Raw genomic sequence first — 19,738 nt, forward strand, 5'->3', positions numbered from 1 at the left:
AGTATCAGTGACAGAAGTACTTTATTTGGCAGTTTCAACCCAACATGTAGGGAAGAGAACCCTGCCCTCCTTCACCAGCCTCCCCATAAACCCCACCTTTGTATCTCCAGACAAAGTAACAGCAGCACCCGTTTACATGAAAGGCAGCAGCCATGGCCTTGGCACAGATTCTGGCTCCACCTCCATGGAAGGGCAGAGAAGCATTGCCCAAACCCCACCACTGGGTCGGAGCCCAGGTAAACAGCAGCAGTCATTTCTGACCCTTTGCGTGGATGCAAGCCCAACACTCATCCTGGATTCCAAGTCTTCCCAAGGTGACCCTGTCTCAGCCACTGCTGGGCAGCACTCCTGGGCCCCCCTTGCTCCACTCTGGGAAGATGTGCAAGCACGAGCAGAATCCTCACGTCTCCGGCAGGCGGAGAAGGGTTCCAGAAGTGGTGGAGACACTGTGCAAGAGAAAGATAAGGCTGGAGCCAGATACCTAGGCCCAAGGTCTGGGGAGAACTCAGAACTTGGCCAGGGATATTCTGGGGTTCCAGAGAGTGAGAGAGGAGCTGGGCTTCACTAGTGAATGAAGCATGAGCAAGAGGGAAATCCAACCTTGGGTCACTGTTCTGTCATCTGCCAGAGGCTGAGGACAAGACTCACCAGTCCACCAGCTGGGCCCCAATGAGGTCATGCACATGATAGGCGAGGCCAAGTCGCACCGCGGCAGGTGCCCGCCGGCCCAAGAGCTCCGAAAGGAGTAGTTCCCGGTACTTGGCCTTCCGGACCATGCCAAGGACAGCCTGGCGCCCTGGAGAGGTGGCACAGGAGAGGAGAAAGGTAAGTAAGGCCTGGAGGCCTGGTGTTCCTGAGGGGCTGAGGGCTTGAGCTGCAGACAGAATACCTTTAACAAAATACTTGATGAATCTCCCAGCTCCGGGCACAGCTAGCCACCAACTCCCAGCATCTCGGACGGTGAGGACCCCGGCGTTCACCAGCTGCCTGATGGGGGGTGGGAAGCAAGGAGAGATGAGGCCTTGACTCTAGGAACCCTCTCTCCTCTCCACCCACTAATGTTTGGACATTAAGTCTCCAGAAACATGGGGAACCACGCAAAGGGACTGGATAACAGAGGCCCAGCCTGGGGTGGTTCTCTGCTCACATCGCGCTGCTCCATGCCTCCGTGCCCTGGCTTATTCCATCCCCTACCTGACTGCCCTCCCCCAACTCTTCCTTTTCTTGTTACTATTACTTGGTCACTAAAACAGCTTCTCCTCTCAGAAGCCCTCTCTGCCCACATGCACTGACACACACTCAGTCCCACCCCCAGGGGAGAAATAAGGGTCTTTCTTCTGTGCTCCTGCCACTGCTGTTGAGGACCTCACCACAGCTCCTCTCACATCTTACTTAAAAGAAGTTTATAAAATGCTTTCACCTATACTATGAGTTACAAAGTAGGGAGCCTGGGCCAGATACAGCCCCCTGAAATGATCTTTTTATTTAGTCCATGTCCCGTTATTATTCTTTAGAATGCGAATGCTTTAGGGCCATCATAGCCCCTACCATCCTCTATTCTCTTAGTCTCAGCATGATTCACATCCGGCATTTATGGTTCCTGCCAGGCCTCTATCTGCATTTGATTAGCCATGCAGATCTCCTGAATTTTAGTCCCGGGCTCTTTCCAAGGCCCCAGGTAAGACAGGCCTCCTCTCTTGGGAGAGACTTCTGCTTCAGGTCATTTTACTGAAAAAAAGAAGTCAGCCTTTTTGTCAGGTTCACCAAAAGGAAAAGGACAAGGCTGGATGGGACTGCAGGGAAGCAGGGAGGTGCCAGGTGCCTGATTCTGTTGGTCTCCCAAGTCTCACGTGATCTCTGGGTCCCTGAAGCCAAAGGTCTGTGTCATTTGGTCTTGCTGGAAGCTAAGGTCCCCACAGGCTGGAAGCACTGAAGCTAGAAACTTCTGCACTGCCGCAGCATACGATCGGCCATCGCAGGCCTTGAGGACCTGGAACCAGAGATGAAAGACATGGTCTGGCCCCACCCTCCCCCTCCACCAACCTCAATCCCCAAGACATTTCCCTTCCTATGTTGTCCCTTTTGCTAAGGTCCTTCCACCTCTCATACTTTTCCTCCTCTTCCTCTCCCTCATATTACCACTTACCAGAGCCCTGTGCCCTCTCTGTGAGATATGGGGTGGGGGAATTTTCTCTTTTCTTTTTATTTCCATCTCCCACTTTCCCTGCCTGTCCCCCTCACTCCCCAAGACACACACACAGTTACACGCACTCTGGTCCTATAGTCCTCAGTGAAGATAATTCCATGGGCGTCCAAGTCAAAGCCTAGCTGGATGATTCTGATCTCCCCCTGCTCTTGAAGCTCCTTCTGTCTCCAGAGAGATGGGAGTGAAAAGAAAGGTGTCAGCATAAGATGTTCTGCTACACTCTGGACACTTTTGAGCAGGGAGATTTTGTTTGCTAGTATTGGGGAGTTTTTCTCTAAGTAAAGGAAAAACTGTGGGGAGAGAATCAGGTGGATCACCAAATAGTCTTTTCTATTTAGTTACCCATCCCCCCATCCACCTACCTCATCAGTTGTCTGTCAAACAATCAATACATATTTTCTAAGACCAATCATATGCCAGACAATAAGACAAAATATACACAGGCCCTGCCCTCAAGGAATTAACAATGTAGATTTTGGGTGGGGGAAGGTGGAGAAGAGTATGGCATAAAATGTTTAAAACAAATAAAAATAAACCAGAACTTCTTTTTCCAGGAATATAGCAAGAACCAACCTGCCTGCTGAAAATTAATTAAAGTGCTGGATAAAATATGATCAAAAATATTGTTTAAGCATTAAAGAGCTCACAAGATAATAGGGAATTACCAGACCAACATCATATCTAAATATAAACAAGAACTCACAGAAGTAATTGGGACATGGAGGGCATTTGCTGATTTAGGCAAATCTGTCCAGCACACAGTCAAAAATAACTGGGCACACAAGGAAACAAAACTCAAAAGAAACAGACAATAGAAATAGGCCCCCAAAGACATGTTATGGTGGAAGTATCCAAAACAGATTATTACCAAAAAAAAACTATGTTTATAATACTGAAATAAATAAAAGCCAAGATGAAAAATTTCAGCAGGAAATTATAAAAATTGACATAACAGATTTGAAAAACATCCAAGCAGAAATTCTAGAACTGGAAGCAAATACAATTAAGAACTCAATGGATAGGTTTAATAGATTAAGGCACAGCTGAATAAAAAGTTATTAATCTGTAAGAGAAATCAAAAAAAGTAACCAGAATATAAAAAAGACAGTCAAAAAGATTGAAATTGCAGACAAGAGGCTAAGAGACTTAAAGGATACAAAGAGATGGTCCAATATATGTTTAATTGGAGTCCCAGGAGGAAAGAAAAGAGATAATAAGTTAGGGGAACTATTTGAAAAGACTAACAAATCCACAATCACAAAAGCATATTAATCCAACTCTGATAAACTCATAGAACAGACAGACAAAATAATCAGTGACGAAATAGATGTCAATAATAACTTTAGTTACCAAGAAGTTAATAACTGAATAATACATATTCTTTATAAATATACATAGAATATTTAGCATAACTGACCATACAGCACAAAGCAAGTCTCAGTAAGTTTCAAACGATTGAAATCATATTGTGTATGTTCTCTGGCCACAATATCATTTATGCCAGAAATCAATAACAACAAGTAATAAGAAAAGGTTTAGAAATTAAAACATACATTTCTAATCAACCCAATGAGTCAAAGAAAAAATTATAAAGGCAGTTAGAAGATATTTTGAACTGAATGATAGTGAAAATATATACCAAAACTTGGGGGTGATAAATATATATCAGTACTTAGAGGGAAACTACAGCCTGACATGCATAAAGAAAGGAAGAGAGGATGAAAATTAATGGGAAAAAAAAGTAAAATAAACCCAATAGTAGAGGGGAAATAAATTAATGAAATAGAAAACATGCATACAAGAGAGAGCAATAAAGCTAAACATAAATTCTTTGAAAGACTATTAAAATTGAAAAGCCAGTGGTGAGACTGACCAAGAAAAAGGGGAGGAAAACCTAGAAAAAGCACAGATAACCAATACAAAGAATGAAAAAGGGGTCATCACTATTGATTCTACAGACAATAAAGTGAGACTACAAACTTTATGCCAATAAATATGGAAATTTAGATGAAATTGACAAATTCCTAGAAAAATACAATTTCTTTCACTAGAATGCACAACATGGGATATATTCATAAAATAGAAATTTATGAAAATGAATTAACTATAGCTACATGCAACAACTTGGAAGAATCTCAAAAATATTCATCTAATGAAAAAAGATATAAATACATACAGTATGATTTTGTTTGTGCCAAGTTCAAAAGTCAGTAAAACTAAGCTATGCTGTTTATGAATAAACACATAGGGCCGGCCCCGTGGCTTAGCGGTTAAGTGCGTGAGCTCTGCTGCTGGCGGCCCAGGTTCGGATCCCAGGCGTGCACCGACGCACTGCTTCTCCGGCCATGCTGGGGCCGCATCCCACATACAACAACTAGAAGGATGTACAACTATGACATACAACTATCTACTGGGGCTTTGGGGGGAAAAAAATAAAATCTTTAAAAAAAAAAAGAATAAACACATAGATGGTATAAAGAAAACCAAGGGAACAATTATCAAACCAGTCAGGAGAGTAGTTACCTCCCAGGGACATAAGGCATTTTGATCAGAAAGTGACATATTTGGGATGTCAGCCGCGTTCTAGTCTGACTTGGGTGGTGGTTAAATGGGTATTTGCTTTATAAACATCCTTCAAATTGTATGTACATGTTTATATTTTCTTTTGTGCAATTTTTAAAGGTTTTTTTAAAATTTAGGCTAACACCAATAAATTAAAAACAACAAATACTCTAAAAGGAGTGGTTTCATCTGACTTGCTTCCTCAGGAGACTGGAGCTAGTCTCCATCTTCCTTTTCTTTCCTCTTTCCTTCCTGACAGGTTGTCATTCATCTTCTACCTGATAATCCAATGGACAGATGTTGGATATTATCTTACTTGACCTCTTCACAGACCACTGCCTTGAATCACAGGTTCTAACACTGCAAACTACTCCACCTTCTTGAAAATCTCTTTACTTTCTCAATAGGCCTCTTCCTAGGTTCCTCCTAACTCTGGCAATTCCTTCTCAGCCTCTTTCAGACTCTTCTTCCTCTGCTTTCCCCTTACATCAGTGGATCTCAAATTTTAAGGCTCATTATGAATCACTTGGGGCAGCAGTTCAAAAATGTAGATTCCCCAGTCCTACTCCAAGAGATCTTAATTCACTAGCGTTGAGTGAGTCCCAGGAAACTGTATTTTTGAATAAGCAGCCCAGGTAACTCTGATAACAGGTGGAACTCAGGACATACCTTGAGAAACACTGCCTTAAATGTTTGTATCTCCCAGCACTGTGGATTTGGCTCTATTATCTTTCACTGTAAACCTGGGGTCCTTAACCTTGGGCCTCAGAGGATCTGCGAACCACCTCTACCCCCCCACCCCCAGAAATTGTACATATACCTTGTATACATGTGGCATATATGCATTTTTATGGAGAGAGGCATAGCTTTCACTATATTCTAAAGTTTGTAAAAAGGTTAAAAATCACTCCTCTACTCACTCTTCCTACCCAGTCTCACCCACATCCACAGAATGAACCACACTACTCACATCCTGATGGCTTCCAATTCTCTATTACTGGCCCAGAATTCTCTCCACACCCTCCTATCCAACTGTCTACTACTCATTTGCCTTTGGATGCTCTACAAGCACCTCCCACTCAAACTGCACAAAATTAAACACATCATCTGCCCCCAACAACACAATGTGCCCCTACTCTAGGCACTCCGCCAACCACTTAGCAATCTGTCAACCAGAAAATCTGAGAGTTATCCTGGACTCCTCCTTCTTCCCACTCTCCATATCTCTCTCCCTCACCCATTCTCTCCCCACTACACAGCGCTAACTTAGGCCTTCACCAGTTCTCAGCTGCAGTATCTTCCTAACTGATCTCCCTGCCTCACCTCATTACCTCCAATTCACCCAATACACCATTCCGTCTCTTGTTGAACATTCTCTACCAGCTCATCGCCTTCAGTCTAAGTCAGAAGCAACACTGATGCAAAAGGTCTCTAGTTATCTGACGTCTGCCTGCATGCCCACCGCGGTAGGCTGAACCACGCCCGATGACTCAGTTTCCCCAAAAGCTTCGCTCTCCCACCTCCACCATTTGCCATGCTCTCTACTGCCTGAGGGTCGTTTTTTTTGTTTTTGTTTTTTTGTGTGTGAGGAAGATCAGCCCTGAGCTAACATCCATGCCAGTCCTCCTCCTTTTGCTGAAGAAGACCGGCCCTGAGCTGACATCCTGAGGGTCTTTTAACAGGGTCTGTCGCATCCCCCTTGGTCCTGCAGTGCCTGGCACAGTGCGTGGCCTAGAAAGACCTAACGCTTGGTGAATGGCTGAATGGCAGACCGACTGAGCGTCTGAGCGATGGGGGACCTCGGGAGTGCCCGCGAGGCAGGGAAGCGTCTTCCGTCGGTCTTGGTCGCTCTGACGCCCCTCACCAGCTGCCGGTCAGCCACCGTCCGGTCTGGCACGAGGCTGTACACCTGGCTCCTCAGCGCGATGGGCGGCAGCGCATCCTCGAACAGGCCTCGCGGGAACAGCTGCACTAGCTCCGCGACGGCCGCGCGCGCCGACCCTGGGCGGAGAGACCAGTCACTGAGAGGTGAACTGGGCGGGGACCGGGGGTACGACTATGAGGGCTCTGTCCTCCCAACAAACATGGTTACAGGAGGCGAGGCCGCTCCCAGCTGGGGCCTTTAAGAGGTTGCCATGGTTACCTGACTCGCCCCTCAAAGGATGCTCCTCCACAGGCCCTCGTTCCCGCCGCCTCTTCAACCCAAAGGTCTCCGGGACCAGCCGATGCCTCTTCCGGCTCATCCCGGGATCTATGATGCCAGGGAAGAGTGTTGAGGGAAGAGAACACGAAAAGAGTCTTCCGGCGCAGAGCAGTGACGTACGGGCTCTCTCGGCATGCCTCCTCGGAGACCCGTCGACCCTGTGTAAGTAGGTTGACGTGATGACGAAAGAGGCGTCAACTTGCGGTCTCTCAGGCCCTGACTGGGAGGAGCGGAGCCAATACGGATACAAGCACCACCTCCGCCCGGCGAGGCCCCATGTGTGCTGCTGATTGGCTTCCTTCGAGAGCACTCACGTCCGGAGCCGCGTGGGCGGGGCGGAGGGACGCCGGTGGCCACGTTGTGATCAACCTCCGGATGTAAAGCGCACCCCTGCCCCCGCCCCTGAGGAGTTTGCCCGCCACTGTCGCTGAATGATTGCGTCATCCAGAGCGGAGACCCACCTTTGCCTCCCTCTTCGACTTCTGACCCACCTGCCATGACGTCATAGCTCTGCGAAGGTGGAAGTCGAGCTTGGCCGGCTTTGAGGTAACCAGATCCTTGAACTGAACCCAAACATCCTTCCTAACCTCGCTGCCTTTGGAGGATCTGGAGGTGGGGGTATAGGTCAAGGGAAAAGGCGAGAAGTGCACCTGGCCGTGGTTCTGTTTGAGGGGCTGGGGCCTGCATGTTGCAAGGCCAGAGCCTGGCCATCAGGAGGCTCAATTAGTCCTGACCTGGAGTTCCCCTTCTCCGGACCTCCTCTGTAAAATGGAACTTTCCACCCACCCCCTCAGGACTTTATGGAGCCCAGAGGGACCAAGAGAGGAGCTGGGAAGATAGAAGTAGCTGAGCCGCGGAGCAAACTCCGCCACCCAGCACCCTCACTGCCCACAGACCCTGCCCTCTACTCTGGGCCGTTTCCTTTCTATCGGCGCCCTTCCGAACTGGGCTGCTTCTCCCTGGATGCACAACGCCAGTACCATGGAGATGCTCGAGCCCTGCGCTACTACAGCCCACCTCCCACCAATGGTCAAGGCCCCAACTTTGACCTCAGAGATGGATACCCTGATCACTACCAGCCCCGGGATGAGGAGATCCGAGAGGGGCTGGACCACCTGCTACGCTGGGTCCTGGAGCACCGAGGCCAGCTGGAGGGGTGAGCAAAGCATGGCACACGAATAGATCTAGAGACCTGCACCTACCCTCTAAAATTAGGAGAGCCAAAGCTGGAGTGAGAATCGGTCCTTAGAAGAAACTTGGGCTATTCTTTGGGGGAGCCATCTGAGCTAATGCTTGTGTCAGACCTTCAGCCTCTAACTCCTCCCTCTCAGGGGTCCAGGCTGGCTGGCAGGGGCCATAGTGACGTGGCGGGGGCATCTGACAAAATTGATGACTACACCATATGAACGGCAGGAGGGCTGGCAGCTGGCAGCCTCCCGGTTCCAGGGGACACTGTACCTGAGTGAGGTAGAGACACCAGCTGCTCGGGTTCAGAGGCTTGCCCGGCCACCCCTTCTCCAGGAGTTTATGTACATGGGATACAAGTTTGAGCAGTACATGTGTGCAGGTGAGAGTTGCCCCTGCTCTGTGGCCCCCTCCTCCTTCCCCAGAGATTGGGAGCCCCCACCCCTGCCGCTGCTTCTCTCCTTGTGCAGACAAACCCGGAGGCTCCCCGGACCCCTCTGGGGAAGTTAACACCAACGTGGCCTTCTGCTCTGTGCTACGCAGCCGCCTGGGAAACCACCCTCTGCTCTTCTCAGGGGAGGTAGACTGCACAGACCCCCAGGCCCCATCCACACAGCCCCCCACCTGCTATGTGGAGCTCAAGACCTCCAAGGAGATGCACAGCCCTGGCCAATGGAGGAGCTTTTACAGGTTCAGGATGGGGGTGGGCAAGGCAAGAGCCTAGATAGCTGAAAAAGGGACTTGGGGGAAGAGGATGAGACTGGAGGGTGAAAGAGGGGTCCCACTGACCCCTTGCCTCTCCTGACAGACATAAGCTCCTGAAATGGTGGGCTCAGTCTTTCCTCCCAGGGGTCCCAAAGGTTGTCGCTGGCTTCCGTAACCCGGAGGGTTTTGTCTGTTCCCTCAAGACCTTTCCTACCATGGAGATGTTTGAACACGTCAGGGTAAGGCAGTGGTGTTGCAGCTCCCACCTGTATCCCCTGCGCCAAGACCACAGGTCCAGGGCTGCAGTCCACCTTTCCCTTCTCCCACCCTCACCACTAGTTTTCTGCCTCTTCCTCTGCCTTCTCCAGAATGACCGTGACGGCTGGAATCCCTCCGTGTGCATGAACTTCTGTGCTGCCTTCCTTAGCTTTGCCCAGAACACAGTTGTCCAGGATGACCCCAGGTGAGGCATTCACCTCTGCCCCTCCCCTCTGGGTCCCAGAAGCTTAGCCTCCAGCCCTCAACTCATGACTCCATCTGCCCCCTAGGCTCGTCCACCTCTTCTCCTGGGAGCCTGGTGGCCCAGTGACAGTGTCGGTACATCAAGATGCACCCTATGCCTTCCTGCCCATGTGGTACGTGGAAGCCATGACCCAGGACCTCCCATCACCCCCCAAGATCCTCTCCCCCAAGGACTGATGCTTCAGAGGGGCTGGTCCTGTCTCTGTGCACAGATAAAGGCATATTTCTAGGTGGCTCTCCTTGCTGTGTCTTCTGAGCTGAGTCATCCGTGCCCAACACCTCAAGTACACACAGATGGTTTGCTGTTTTATTATTACATTTTTACACAGGGCTCATTCACTGAGTGTAGAGGCTGGCCGCAAAGACAATGTCCCTCCGTAGCAGGGTAGCTGCTGTCTCCATCTTGGCACCTAGCACAGGCTCACCTACCAGACGGGCTGCCCCTCGCAGTGAGCGACACATCTCGGCCAGGCGCTGGATGCAGCGGACCACTAGGCCCTCAGGGGTCCCTGAGAGCCCTGCCAACTCGGAGAAGGGCTATGTAGGAATCAGGATGAGGAGTGAATGTGGTAGGCCAGGGCAGCCCTCTCCCAAACCAGCTATCTGCAAAACCCCAAGCCCTAATTACTCACCATGCCCCGGGCCCACTCGTACACAACCTCGACCAGCCCAAAATTCAGCTCCCCCACAAATTCCTCCACTGTCTGGTTCAGGCCACAGGCCACCTGTACCTCACCAATTCGCTTGGCCACAGCCCGGACACGTTCCACTCCCTGCAGATGAGAAGGAGAGGTTAAGACCTGCCTTCCTGTTCCAGGACAGGGGAGGCCCAGATCAAGGAAGAAGCCATTGCAGCTCTTAGGGGCACTTACAGGGCTAGATGGGGTCATTTGGGGAATACCTGGGGGTGGGGATTGAGAATGTTGCAGCCAAGGGAGAGAGAGAGGGGTGAGTGTCCTGTACCTGTTTGAGAGTGCTTGGGAGCTGATCCCCAGCGTCCCCAGAGCTCTGGCAGACCAGGCCAGAGAGTAGGGCTGCAATCTCCTCGGGCCGCAGGGCGCTCAGAGCATTGTCGAACATGAGCTCAGTGAGGAGCAGCTCATGGCTGCTCATGGCACAAGCCACCCGCCCCGCCAGCTTCACGGTGCCTGCCTCATCTACATAACCCAGGGTTCGGAGCACCTGGAAGAAAGACAGTGGGTGTTAGGAGCCTGCTCTCTTCTCCCTCATTAGCCCCCCAGCCCCGACCCTACCCCTACCACCTCTACTCGCTGGTGGTACTCAGGGAGCAGCAGCAGTGACTGATCTGACAGCAGGAAGCTCAGCCGCTCCATCTCCTTCTGTATCTGCATTCGCTCCCGCAACTTCAGGTACTGCAGAGGGCCACCAGCAGGAGTGTGTTACCCTTCTCACCCTCAGCAAGGGTGCACTGAGGACAAGGGCTGAGATGGGGGCAGCCAGTCTACAGGGGACCAGAGAGGAAAAGCCCTCCTCCCAGTTGAGAGCTGGCATCCAGGGACCTACCTGGGCAGGGAAACGGGGGCTGTGCACACACTGAGCCCCCCGGATCAGCTCCTCCAGCTTCCGGGCCCGGAGCCCCCCCTCTACCACTGACACATCCTTGAGCTGCAGGTCATTAACAGGGTCGAGGGTAGGAGGTCCTGCTGGGTAGGCTTGAGCCAGACGCAGCAGTTCCTGGACAGCAGTGGTCACAGCTGCCAGGGGGGGCTCCTTCCTGAGGAAGAAGCAGGTCTTGAGACCTGGGGCAGAGGCTTCTCTTCCATAAGAGCACCCCTCAGACTGGGGGAGCCTCCCCAGCCACACCTCCCTACCCCCCATTACATGGTCCCTCCCCAGGAAAAGGGCCTCCCCAGCATCTCTGACTTGAATTTCGGTTGCTGCCTCTTGCTGAAGTCCTCCAAGATCTTCTCCCCATTCACCCGGAGCACCTTGGTGGTGATAGCAGCCACATCTCCTGGCTGGAGCTTGGCCACAGTGTGGTCACAGGGCCCTGTGAAAAGCGGAAAGCAGGGTCAGATCTCACCGTGGACCCAAGCATCTTGCCTGCACTGCTGTCAAGAACCCACACATCTGCCCCACTCTCACCTTCAGGCAGGAATAGCTTGAATCCCACGAGGTCATCCGGGTAGGGCACATCAGGGGAGGCCGGCCCCTTCTCCTGTGGGTCCTCAGACATGGGCTTATCACACAAGACTAGGGTTGTGAATACTCTGCTGGGAGAGTTTGAGGAGACCTAGGAGAGGTGAAGAGGCCAGGCCAGGGTGATGTAAGGAGTGGACATCAAAGGTAGAGACCACCCTCAGGCAGGCATCATGGAGCAACCCACCAGTGGTAACCAAGTCAAGCAATCAGAGCAGACTTCTGGGGAGGTGGGAACAAGAGGGTGGGCATGAAGTGGCAGTGGTGGGAAGGAAAGGAGGGCAAGAGGGAAAATGAGAGCACTGGGGTGACTGCAACCTGCCCCCAGCCAAGTGGGGAAGATGGAGATAGGACTCGCTCCTTCCTTCCTCCCTCCCTCCGGGGTCCAAATTCCCATTGCCCTCACCTGCAGGATCACACCTAATGCGTTGTGATGCTCCTGATTCTTCACAACCACTACCCTTCCCGCCGAGAGAGATTTCAGCCCATTCACAGAATCTATGATGCGTTGCTGAAGAGCAGGGATGTACACAAAGGGGGTAAGGGAGGAAGCGTCACGGGCACTGGGACTAGGTTCAGGAGTACCCAGATGGTCACATTCTCTTCCTGCCCTCCTCCGTCACCCCCCAGCACTCACACACACTCACACACCTGGATCAGGCCCCGGGTCTCTGTTAGTTCTTCCCCCCAGCTGTAATACTCAGGCAGGTCAACCAGTTGGCCAGTAGTGTCAGGTTCCTCCAAGGCCCCCAGCCTCTTCGTCAGTTCAGCAAGAGCCTGTTCATGGGCCTGGGCAGAAGCAGGAGGAGGTGTGAAACAAGTCTTCAGACCCAGTCTGCCATGACCCCACCTTCACCCCACTGGCCTCTAGATGCCCACCTCTTCCCAGTCTGGCTTCCTTTGTCCAACCTCCTGACCCATGCTGGTCACCCCAACCTCCCCACCTTGCTGTCCTTTCGGGATGGAAACTCAGAGAAGCTCCTCTTCATCATGTCCTCCACCCTAAGGGCATCCACCCGCAGCAGGTTGAGGATCATGGTGTACGTGAGGCGGAACTGGGACTGCAGCTGGGATGGCTTCCCCTGGGCCGGGTCAGAGAAGTCGGGGAGATCAGGGTGGACCTGCTGCTCCCCAGCCAGCCCTCTGGGGACTAGCTCTCCTCCCAGCAGATCTAGTCCCAGCTCTGCAACCATGAGACCCTAGACAAACTGCTTGCTCACCTTCTCTGCAAAATAAGGGGGTGAAACTAAGTAGACTATCAAAGGTCCCCTCTAGCTCTGTAATCACAGTAGAAAAAGACTAGAGGAGATGAGATCCAGTCTCATCCTCAGATTTGCTCACTCCTACCTTGGCTTCTCCCAGGCAAAAGAAAAAAAGTAGAAAGAAGAGAGGGGAAGAGGGTTGGAGGAGAGAATCCAGTAGGTCCCCAGAGCCAGGGCCCTCCCCGCCACCACCAGCTCACCATCATCATGCGGTGCAGGTCCGCCATCTCGGGCACACGGCCCTTGCAGAGCAGGATGACGGTGCCTGTGGGGTCCAGGCCCCTCCGCCCTGCCCGGCCTGCCATCTGTACATACTCCCCAGGGAGCAGGTCCCGGAAGGTGGAGCCGTCGTGCTTGCGCATGGAGTCAAACACCACTGTTCGGGCCGGCATATTTACACCCATGGCAAAGGTCTCTGTGGCAAACAAGACCTGGGACAGGGGAAGAGAGGATCAGTGAAGGGGCTACACAGATGCCCAGCCCTCGCCAAGTGCACCTTACCTTGTAGCCAAGGCTAAGTAGGCACCAGGCATGGTCTCAGATGGTCAACTTGCAGGATCTCATTTAACTCTCAAGGCAAATCCACAGAGTAGGTACTATCATTTTCCTCACTTTATTTATTTCGCTACCTGTTTCTTTCCTTTTACCCCCATATCTCGCTCCCATCCCCCCAGTGTCAATCATCCCGATGTATTTAATGAGTATCTTTCTGTGTGAATACATCCTTGCAGAATGTGTGTTGTTTTGTGTGCACATAATTTACAAATCACAGTAAAGGTAGTTACATATCTCGTCTGTTTTCTTACTACTTTTCCTCCACACAGTGTTTTCAACATCCATTCATGTTCCTGTGGTTATATCTAATCCACTTGTTTCCAACTGTTGCAGAACACTCTGTAGGGTGCATCCCCTACATTTACCTGCCTGCTCTCCCAGTGTAGGGCACCTTGGAACCACCAACACCCTGCCACAAGATTACAGCCAACAAAGGAAGAGCAGACACATTCCCTCATGGACCAGCGTGAGAACCTCTTTGCGGTATATATTCAGGAATGGAATTTAGGATCAAAATGTATGTTGTACTTATTTTTTTAAAGAGTGCCAAGGTGCACTCCAAACTGGCTACACCTGTATGAGGGGTCCTATAATCCTACAGTCTCCTGTGTCTTTGACAACACTTGGCAATAGCCAGTTTCCTAAATTTTACCAGTCTAGAAGCTGTAAAGTCATATCTCATGAGAATTTCAATTTGCATTTTTCTGATGACTAATAACTTTTCATGTGCTTGCTAGCTTTTTGGGTTTCTCTTCTGAACACTGCCTGTTCATATCTTATGCATCCACATTTTAAGACGGAAAACCTAAAGTTCAGGAAGGTTAAGTAATTTGCCCAGGATCCCACAGTGAGTCAGTGGTGGAGCTGGGATTCACACCCAGGCAGTCTGGATCCAGAGCCCAAGTTCTTAACTACTGCACTGTCTTGCCTAAAGCCCTGCCCCTCCACCCTCTGGGCAGCCCCTAAGAGGGCAATGAGTGCCCTGGGGAGTCCCTCTCCCACCAGCACGGGCACCTTGACCAGGCCGCGGCTGAAGAGCATCTCCACAATCTCCTTGAGGATGGGCAGGATGCCGCTGTGGTGGACGCCCAGGCCGCGGTGCAGGAGCTCTGACATGTGCAGAACCTGTGGGGGGCCGAGGCCCATGGTCAGAGACGGGGCCGTGGAACACCCTATCCCTACCAGTCTCCAAGTCCCCCCTCCACACCTGGGGTAGCTGGCGGTCAGAGCCACGGAGGCGAGCGAGGCAGCGCTGCAGGAAGAGGTGAATCTCACTCTTCTCTGAACTTGTGGTGAGGTCAAGGGAGGTGAGGCCCGAGGCCTGCTCATCACAGCGGCCCCGGGAGAAGGTGAACACCACCACGGGCAGCTGTGCACGGGTGCGGAGGGAGGCCAGGAGACACAGGTACACGCCGCGGTCCTGGGAAAGTGGCTGAGGTTGAGTCCCTGAACCAGTGGGGGCCAGAGTGGGGGGAGGTGAAGCAGCGTCAAATCCGGTAGTGCTCAGAGCTCAAGTCCAGACCCCTGGGTGATGAGGGAAGAAAGGGCAGGGGAGAAACAGGTGGTGGCAGGTAGGAAGCCTGCCAGTTCTCACCTGTGCAGGTCCCCCCTGATGCGTGGGCTGCTTGGCCCCAAACGTCTGGGCGTGCTTGCTCATCCGCTCCTTCTTGGCCTCCACAGCTGCATAGTATCTGGGGCAGGGGAGGGCGGCGATTACAGTCACACCCAGCTGGGCCAGCCCTGACTCCTCCGTCTCCAGCTTACCCCTTTGTGTGGAAGGCGCCTCGGGAGTCCAGCAACAGGAAGAGCTCCCCCTGGGTCTTGGGGCTGTTCCCCGTGAAGAGATAATGCTCCAGGGGGACAGGGCGAGCGACAGTGCTGATCACATAGATGTGGCGACGCTTCAGTCGCCTGAGTGGGGAGGAGAAGACAGTAGGTCAGGGGTGGGAGTTCAGGAAGGAACCCACCTCCCCACCACCTTCCCCGCCTCTGGCTTCACCCAGTTTTTTCTGGGAGCCAGACTGGAAGACTGTCCCTGTCATCCCATCTCTCAACATGCACAGTGATCTGGGCCCAAGTAGATCTCACAGCTGCCAGTCGGACATGTTCCCCATTCCACCCTGTTGTCTTCCCCACCCCCAAGGCCTGACCACTCTCCCTGCTGTGGTGGTCTTCACCCCCAACCCCAACCAAGGAATACTACAGCCCCCTTCACCCAAGCACCCCAGGGTGCATGTCTCACCCAATCCAGTCAGCGAATTCAAGGGCATTGGGGACGGTAGCACTCAGAAGGATGATAGAGACATGGTCAGGGAGCATGATGAGCACCTCCTCCCACACGACCCCACGCTGGGCAGAGAGAGGGAAGACAAGTCAAGGGAAGCTCAGAGGGGGTGTCCTTCTGCTCCTAGGGAAGGGGTACAGGGTTCCATTTGCGGCAAAGAAGGCAGTGAGGTTCCAGGGTGTGTGGAATAGGGGAGCTGCTAAACTAGTCCCACAGAAGAGGATTGCTGGGATCTGGGGACCCCATGGACCCCATGCTCCTTACCTCAGCATCATTGATATAGTGAACCTCATCAAAGATGACCCACTCCAGGTCCCGGATGACATCCGAGCCGCTGTACAGCATGGAGCTGGAGAGAAGAAACCGAAGGCTCACTCCCCAGTGGCTTCTGTCTCCACCCTCTCCTCAGCTAACATGCTCTCTAGAGCATCCTCATCTTCTTGACAAAAAATCCACCCGTGTTGAGTGCCCATTTCTCACCGAAGGATCTCTGTCGTCATGATGAGGCAGGAGGCCTCTGGGTGCAGCTGCACGTCCCCAGTGAGCAGTCCCACATCCCCAAATGTGTTTCGGAAGTCTCGGAACTTCTGGTTGCTCAGAGCCTTGATGGGTGAAGTGTAGATGGTGCTGGGAAGAGCAGTGCATGAAGTTAACCAGTCCCTCCACACAGACTGGTGGTAACTACCTCCTCTCCCACCTTGAGCCCTCCTAGAAGCATGCCCCGGAGCTCAAGTGCCCCCTTCGTCACCCAAACTGCCCTCACATTCTCCTTCATGATATGACCCCAGAAAAATTCTGTCACCCAACTCCTTCCTATACAAGTGCAGGTCATTATTCTAATATCTCTCCCCACACCTTCGCATTTCTCTCTAGGCCTGTTTCTCCCCTGAACCTCTCATCTAAAGGATGAGGTAGAGAAGTGGGGAAAAGACAAGACTTAGAAAGGATGCAGGAGAAAACAGGGCTGGCTGGTGAAGGGGAGGCTGGAGAGGGGACCTGTACCGCGTCATGTGTTTCTGGGCAAGGGCAATGGCATATTCAGCCACAACTGTCTTCCCAGCAGATGTGTGAGCCGCGACAAAGACTGAGTCATGCCGTTCCAAGTGCAGGATAGCCTGTTTCTGAAACACATCTGGCTCAAAGGGCCACTGTGGGAGACAGAAATAGATGGGGGCTGAAGAAGGGAGAGGGGTCTTCCTGCCTCTGGCTCCTGGGGCATGCAGGGCAGAGGGGAGAAGGCCAGAGCAAGACGAGGCTGAGACTGAGGTCCAAGACCGGCCTGAAAGGCATCTGGCCTCTGGCGGGGAGAGAAGGCAAGAAAGTGGGCTGAGAGGAGGTGGGGGAGCATGTGAGGACTGGGCCACACTACCTGGAAGGCTGGCTGGGGAATGAGGCGGTAGAAATCACCAACAGGGGAGGTGACATCCACGGGAATGGCCCACTGCTCCTGAGGTGGGGGCTTGGGGGGCTCTGGGGGGGATACAGCTGTGGACGCTTCCTGCAAAAGTTGGAGGTAGGAGTGATAAAGATACAGCCGAGAGCTCTCCATTACCACTCCTCCCAAAAGACGCTCCAGTCTTCCCCTTAGACCCACCAAGCCCACCCTCCATGTGGCAAGGCCCCTTCTTTCCTTCTTCAACCTTCCAAAATCACCAACCTTCAACACTAGGTCCTCCAAGCTGCTTGCTCGGACAAGGGGAGCACTGCCGGGAGATGCTGAAACAGTGTCCCCTCTGCGACTTCCTGGCTGTCCCACTGCCTCAGTCTCATCCTCATCGCCCCCACCCAAATCCAGGGGCTCCAGCAGACGGCTGAGGCTGAGCAACCCGGGAGCTGGAGCTGGGCGATCTGAGGAGCAAGGCAAAAGGGAAACCTGGTCATGGCCATCTGTCTTCTATAGGGGAAGGGCACCACTTCTTTCTACGCCCCCATCTCCAAACTAAAACTCACCCTTTGGTGCAAAGTCCACACCTTTCTTGAAGCCGGGTGGAACAGTAAGAAGATCTGAAGGACAGGGACAGAGAGAAAGAATCAGAGCTACTGCAGAGTATTGTGCAGGTCATACATTACACAAACCTAAAGGGCGCCATGCACAGCACAGGCATTGTAGATGGGATATTTGTTGTGACAATTTTCCAAAAGATGACAATAAAGGTTGTTATGAAAGGGGTACTTCTTCCTAATTTTCTCAAAGGCATGGAAGGGCTAGCAGCAGCCCAGTGACAGGCCTGGGCCCCTTTTCCTCATGGCCCAGACTCAGAGCCCTACCTCCAAAGGATCCATCCTGGCACCACCTCACCTTTCTCAAAGTCTACCTCCTCCTCAGCCTCCTCCCGAGTGCTCAGATCTGTTATGGTGGGCTCATCCATTCCACCTGGGGAGAGATTGGACAAATAGGGATTCATGGGGTGGGGGTGATATGGTATGAGTGGGGAACCCTTCCCTGGAGACTGAGGGCTCCTTCTTCTACCATCTCATTTCCACAAGAGTCACCTGGCCAGAAAGGGTACTGAGTTGGATTCCCCCACAGGGACTGGGAGATAGGCCCTGGGGGCCGGCGAAGAGACAAGGAGGTCGTGGCCGACAAGTTTGTATTCTCCAGCAGGACCTGAAGCAAGAGATCAGAGCTCCAGTGAGGCTGAGCTTGCCTTCGACCCCCCTTTTCCCAACTCTGCTTCTCATGGCCCCTGACCTCTTACCTCCTTGTAGCCCAGTATCTGGCCTGTGGTTGGGTGTCTTTGGGCCTGTAGGTCGGAGGGGACTGGGGCCCCCAAGGCAGACAGGAGAGACCAGGGATTCATCTTCCTCTGCCATTTTCTGGAGAGAAGGAAAGTAATTTTCAGGTCTTCTTTCTCCTCTGTCCCAGCTTCCTTCAGGGATCCATCTCCCTAGTCCAGGCCCCTCCAGACCCCTCACCGGGCTGAGTGCTCCACACCATGCAGAGGCAGCCAGGCTGGCGATGATAGAAACAACTGCTTTGCCTCTTGCTGCAGATCTGGGGCACAGGGAGGGAGACCATGGGGAAGCTGGAAAAAGGGCAGGATGAGAGGCATTAGGTAAGGAAAAAGAGGAAGACACAGACAGAAGAGAAGGTGATGGGATTCATGTTTAGATCAGAAACGGTAGATGTCCCGGACAGACTAGGACCATCAGGCGAAACAATATTTTCCATTGGTTGTCCTGCTTTACAGGACAAACTACCTGCTACTGAATTACCTGGGGTGCTGGTTAATAATTTTGGATTTTGATTTTGGATTTCAAAATCTCTAGGGCTGGACCTCGGAATTTGTATTTTAAAAAAGCTCCCCTACTAATCATGAGGCACACTGAAATTTGAGAATCACTGGTTTTAGGAAAAAGGATCACAGACCTAAGAATGAAGAGTCAGGGGCTCAAAGGCTAGCGTCGCAGCCACCAAGTGCCCTGGTGCTTGGAGACAGAAGGGGACTCCAAGGAGAAAAGACACATTTGAAAGAGCAGTTCTCAGAGCTAAGGTGTCCCCAGCGCTCCCTGCTCTGTCCTCACATGGGCTCTAACCTACAGCAGCTCCACTAGGCTGAGGTCTGTCCACCACCAGTCCGGGCTCGGATGACAGGTGTCCAGGGACAGGAGAGCAAGGTCATGCTAGATCCTACTGTGAGGAGGGTGGAGAAGGTTTTAAGCTCAATGCAGGTCAAGAGTTAGGGTTAAAAGTCACTCACGGTGCTCTCTGGAGCCCCAGGCGCATTCAGCAGCTCCCAGCGCCCAGTGCATCCCACCTCCACGGCCCGAAGGGGCAGGTCCAGGGGATCTGGGGGAGGCAGCACTACAGGGGAAAGGTAAGAGGTCAGGGGTCAAGGGTCATTCCTTGTCTACTCCTTCGGTCCACCCACTCCCCCTCACCGAGTCGCTCCGTCTCCATCATCCTGGAGCCACGGCAGCTGCCCGCCAGCCCGGAAGTGCAGCGAGGAGCAGTGAGGTAAGCCCCGCCCCGGAACGGGCGGAAGTGGAAGCGACTTCCGGCACACACCCCGCCGGGGGCGTGGATCAGTGCTACTGAGGGGCTGACCTAAGCTCGTAGAAGGCAGGACGGAAGTGTCTACGTCTGGGCCGCC

At 52.5% G+C, this 19,738-nt stretch overlaps 3 protein-coding genes across 9 annotated transcripts; 1 reads left to right on the top strand and 2 right to left on the bottom strand.

Moving 5' to 3' along the window:
• Positions 1-2: 2 nt before the first annotated feature.
• Positions 3-7,104, bottom strand: STK19 (serine/threonine kinase 19). 3 transcript variants are annotated; one of them, XM_058554720.1, is made up of 7 exons: positions 6,912-7,104; positions 6,541-6,769; positions 2,272-2,371; positions 1,851-1,990; positions 890-987; positions 649-796; positions 3-446 (listed from the first exon to the last, which is right to left on the bottom strand). In XM_058554720.1, the coding sequence occupies exons 1-7, from the start codon at positions 7,009-7,011 to the stop codon at positions 401-403; spliced, it is 861 nt and encodes a 286-aa protein (XP_058410703.1). In that variant the 5' UTR covers positions 7,012-7,104; the 3' UTR covers positions 3-400. The 3 variants fall into 3 exon arrangements, with proteins under 3 accessions (XP_058410703.1, XP_058410704.1, XP_058410705.1); XM_058554721.1 differs by having other exon boundaries at positions 2,272-2,367; positions 6,678-6,769; positions 6,912-7,101; XM_058554722.1 differs by lacking the exon at positions 2,272-2,371 and having other exon boundaries at positions 6,633-6,769; positions 6,912-7,101.
• An 81-nt stretch (positions 7,105-7,185) lies between these two features.
• On the top strand, positions 7,186-9,740 carry DXO (decapping exoribonuclease). The gene is made up of 7 exons (XM_058554719.1): positions 7,186-7,517; positions 7,766-8,127; positions 8,303-8,538; positions 8,627-8,846; positions 8,965-9,100; positions 9,230-9,324; positions 9,410-9,740. The coding sequence occupies exons 2-7, from the start codon at positions 7,772-7,774 to the stop codon at positions 9,558-9,560; spliced, it is 1,194 nt and encodes a 397-aa protein (XP_058410702.1). The 5' UTR covers positions 7,186-7,517; positions 7,766-7,771; the 3' UTR covers positions 9,561-9,740.
• SKIC2 (SKI2 subunit of superkiller complex) lies at positions 9,677-19,617 on the bottom strand. Of its 5 annotated transcripts, XM_058554707.1 has the most exons (28): positions 19,527-19,617; positions 19,346-19,449; positions 18,561-18,670; positions 18,344-18,461; positions 18,138-18,252; positions 17,944-18,018; positions 17,595-17,648; positions 17,302-17,492; positions 17,014-17,142; positions 16,647-16,792; positions 16,125-16,271; positions 15,909-15,993; positions 15,603-15,709; positions 15,125-15,271; positions 14,955-15,051; positions 14,568-14,780; positions 14,375-14,485; positions 13,006-13,236; positions 12,488-12,625; positions 12,195-12,332; positions 11,950-12,054; positions 11,490-11,637; positions 11,268-11,394; positions 10,908-11,118; positions 10,646-10,756; positions 10,347-10,565; positions 10,016-10,156; positions 9,677-9,920 (listed from the first exon to the last, which is right to left on the bottom strand). In XM_058554707.1, the coding sequence occupies exons 1-28, from the start codon at positions 19,546-19,548 to the stop codon at positions 9,720-9,722; spliced, it is 3,741 nt and encodes a 1,246-aa protein (XP_058410690.1). In that variant the 5' UTR covers positions 19,549-19,617; the 3' UTR covers positions 9,677-9,719. The 5 variants fall into 5 exon arrangements, with proteins under 5 accessions (XP_058410690.1, XP_058410694.1, XP_058410692.1 ...); XM_058554711.1 differs by lacking the exon at positions 18,561-18,670; XM_058554709.1 differs by lacking the exon at positions 14,375-14,485.
• Positions 19,618-19,738: the final 121 nt, after the last annotated feature.

The sequence above is a fragment of the Diceros bicornis genome, chromosome 14, assembly GCF_020826845.1.
Source record: "Diceros bicornis minor isolate mBicDic1 chromosome 14, mDicBic1.mat.cur, whole genome shotgun sequence".
In the NCBI taxonomy this organism is placed as follows: domain Eukaryota; kingdom Metazoa; phylum Chordata; class Mammalia; order Perissodactyla; family Rhinocerotidae; genus Diceros; species Diceros bicornis.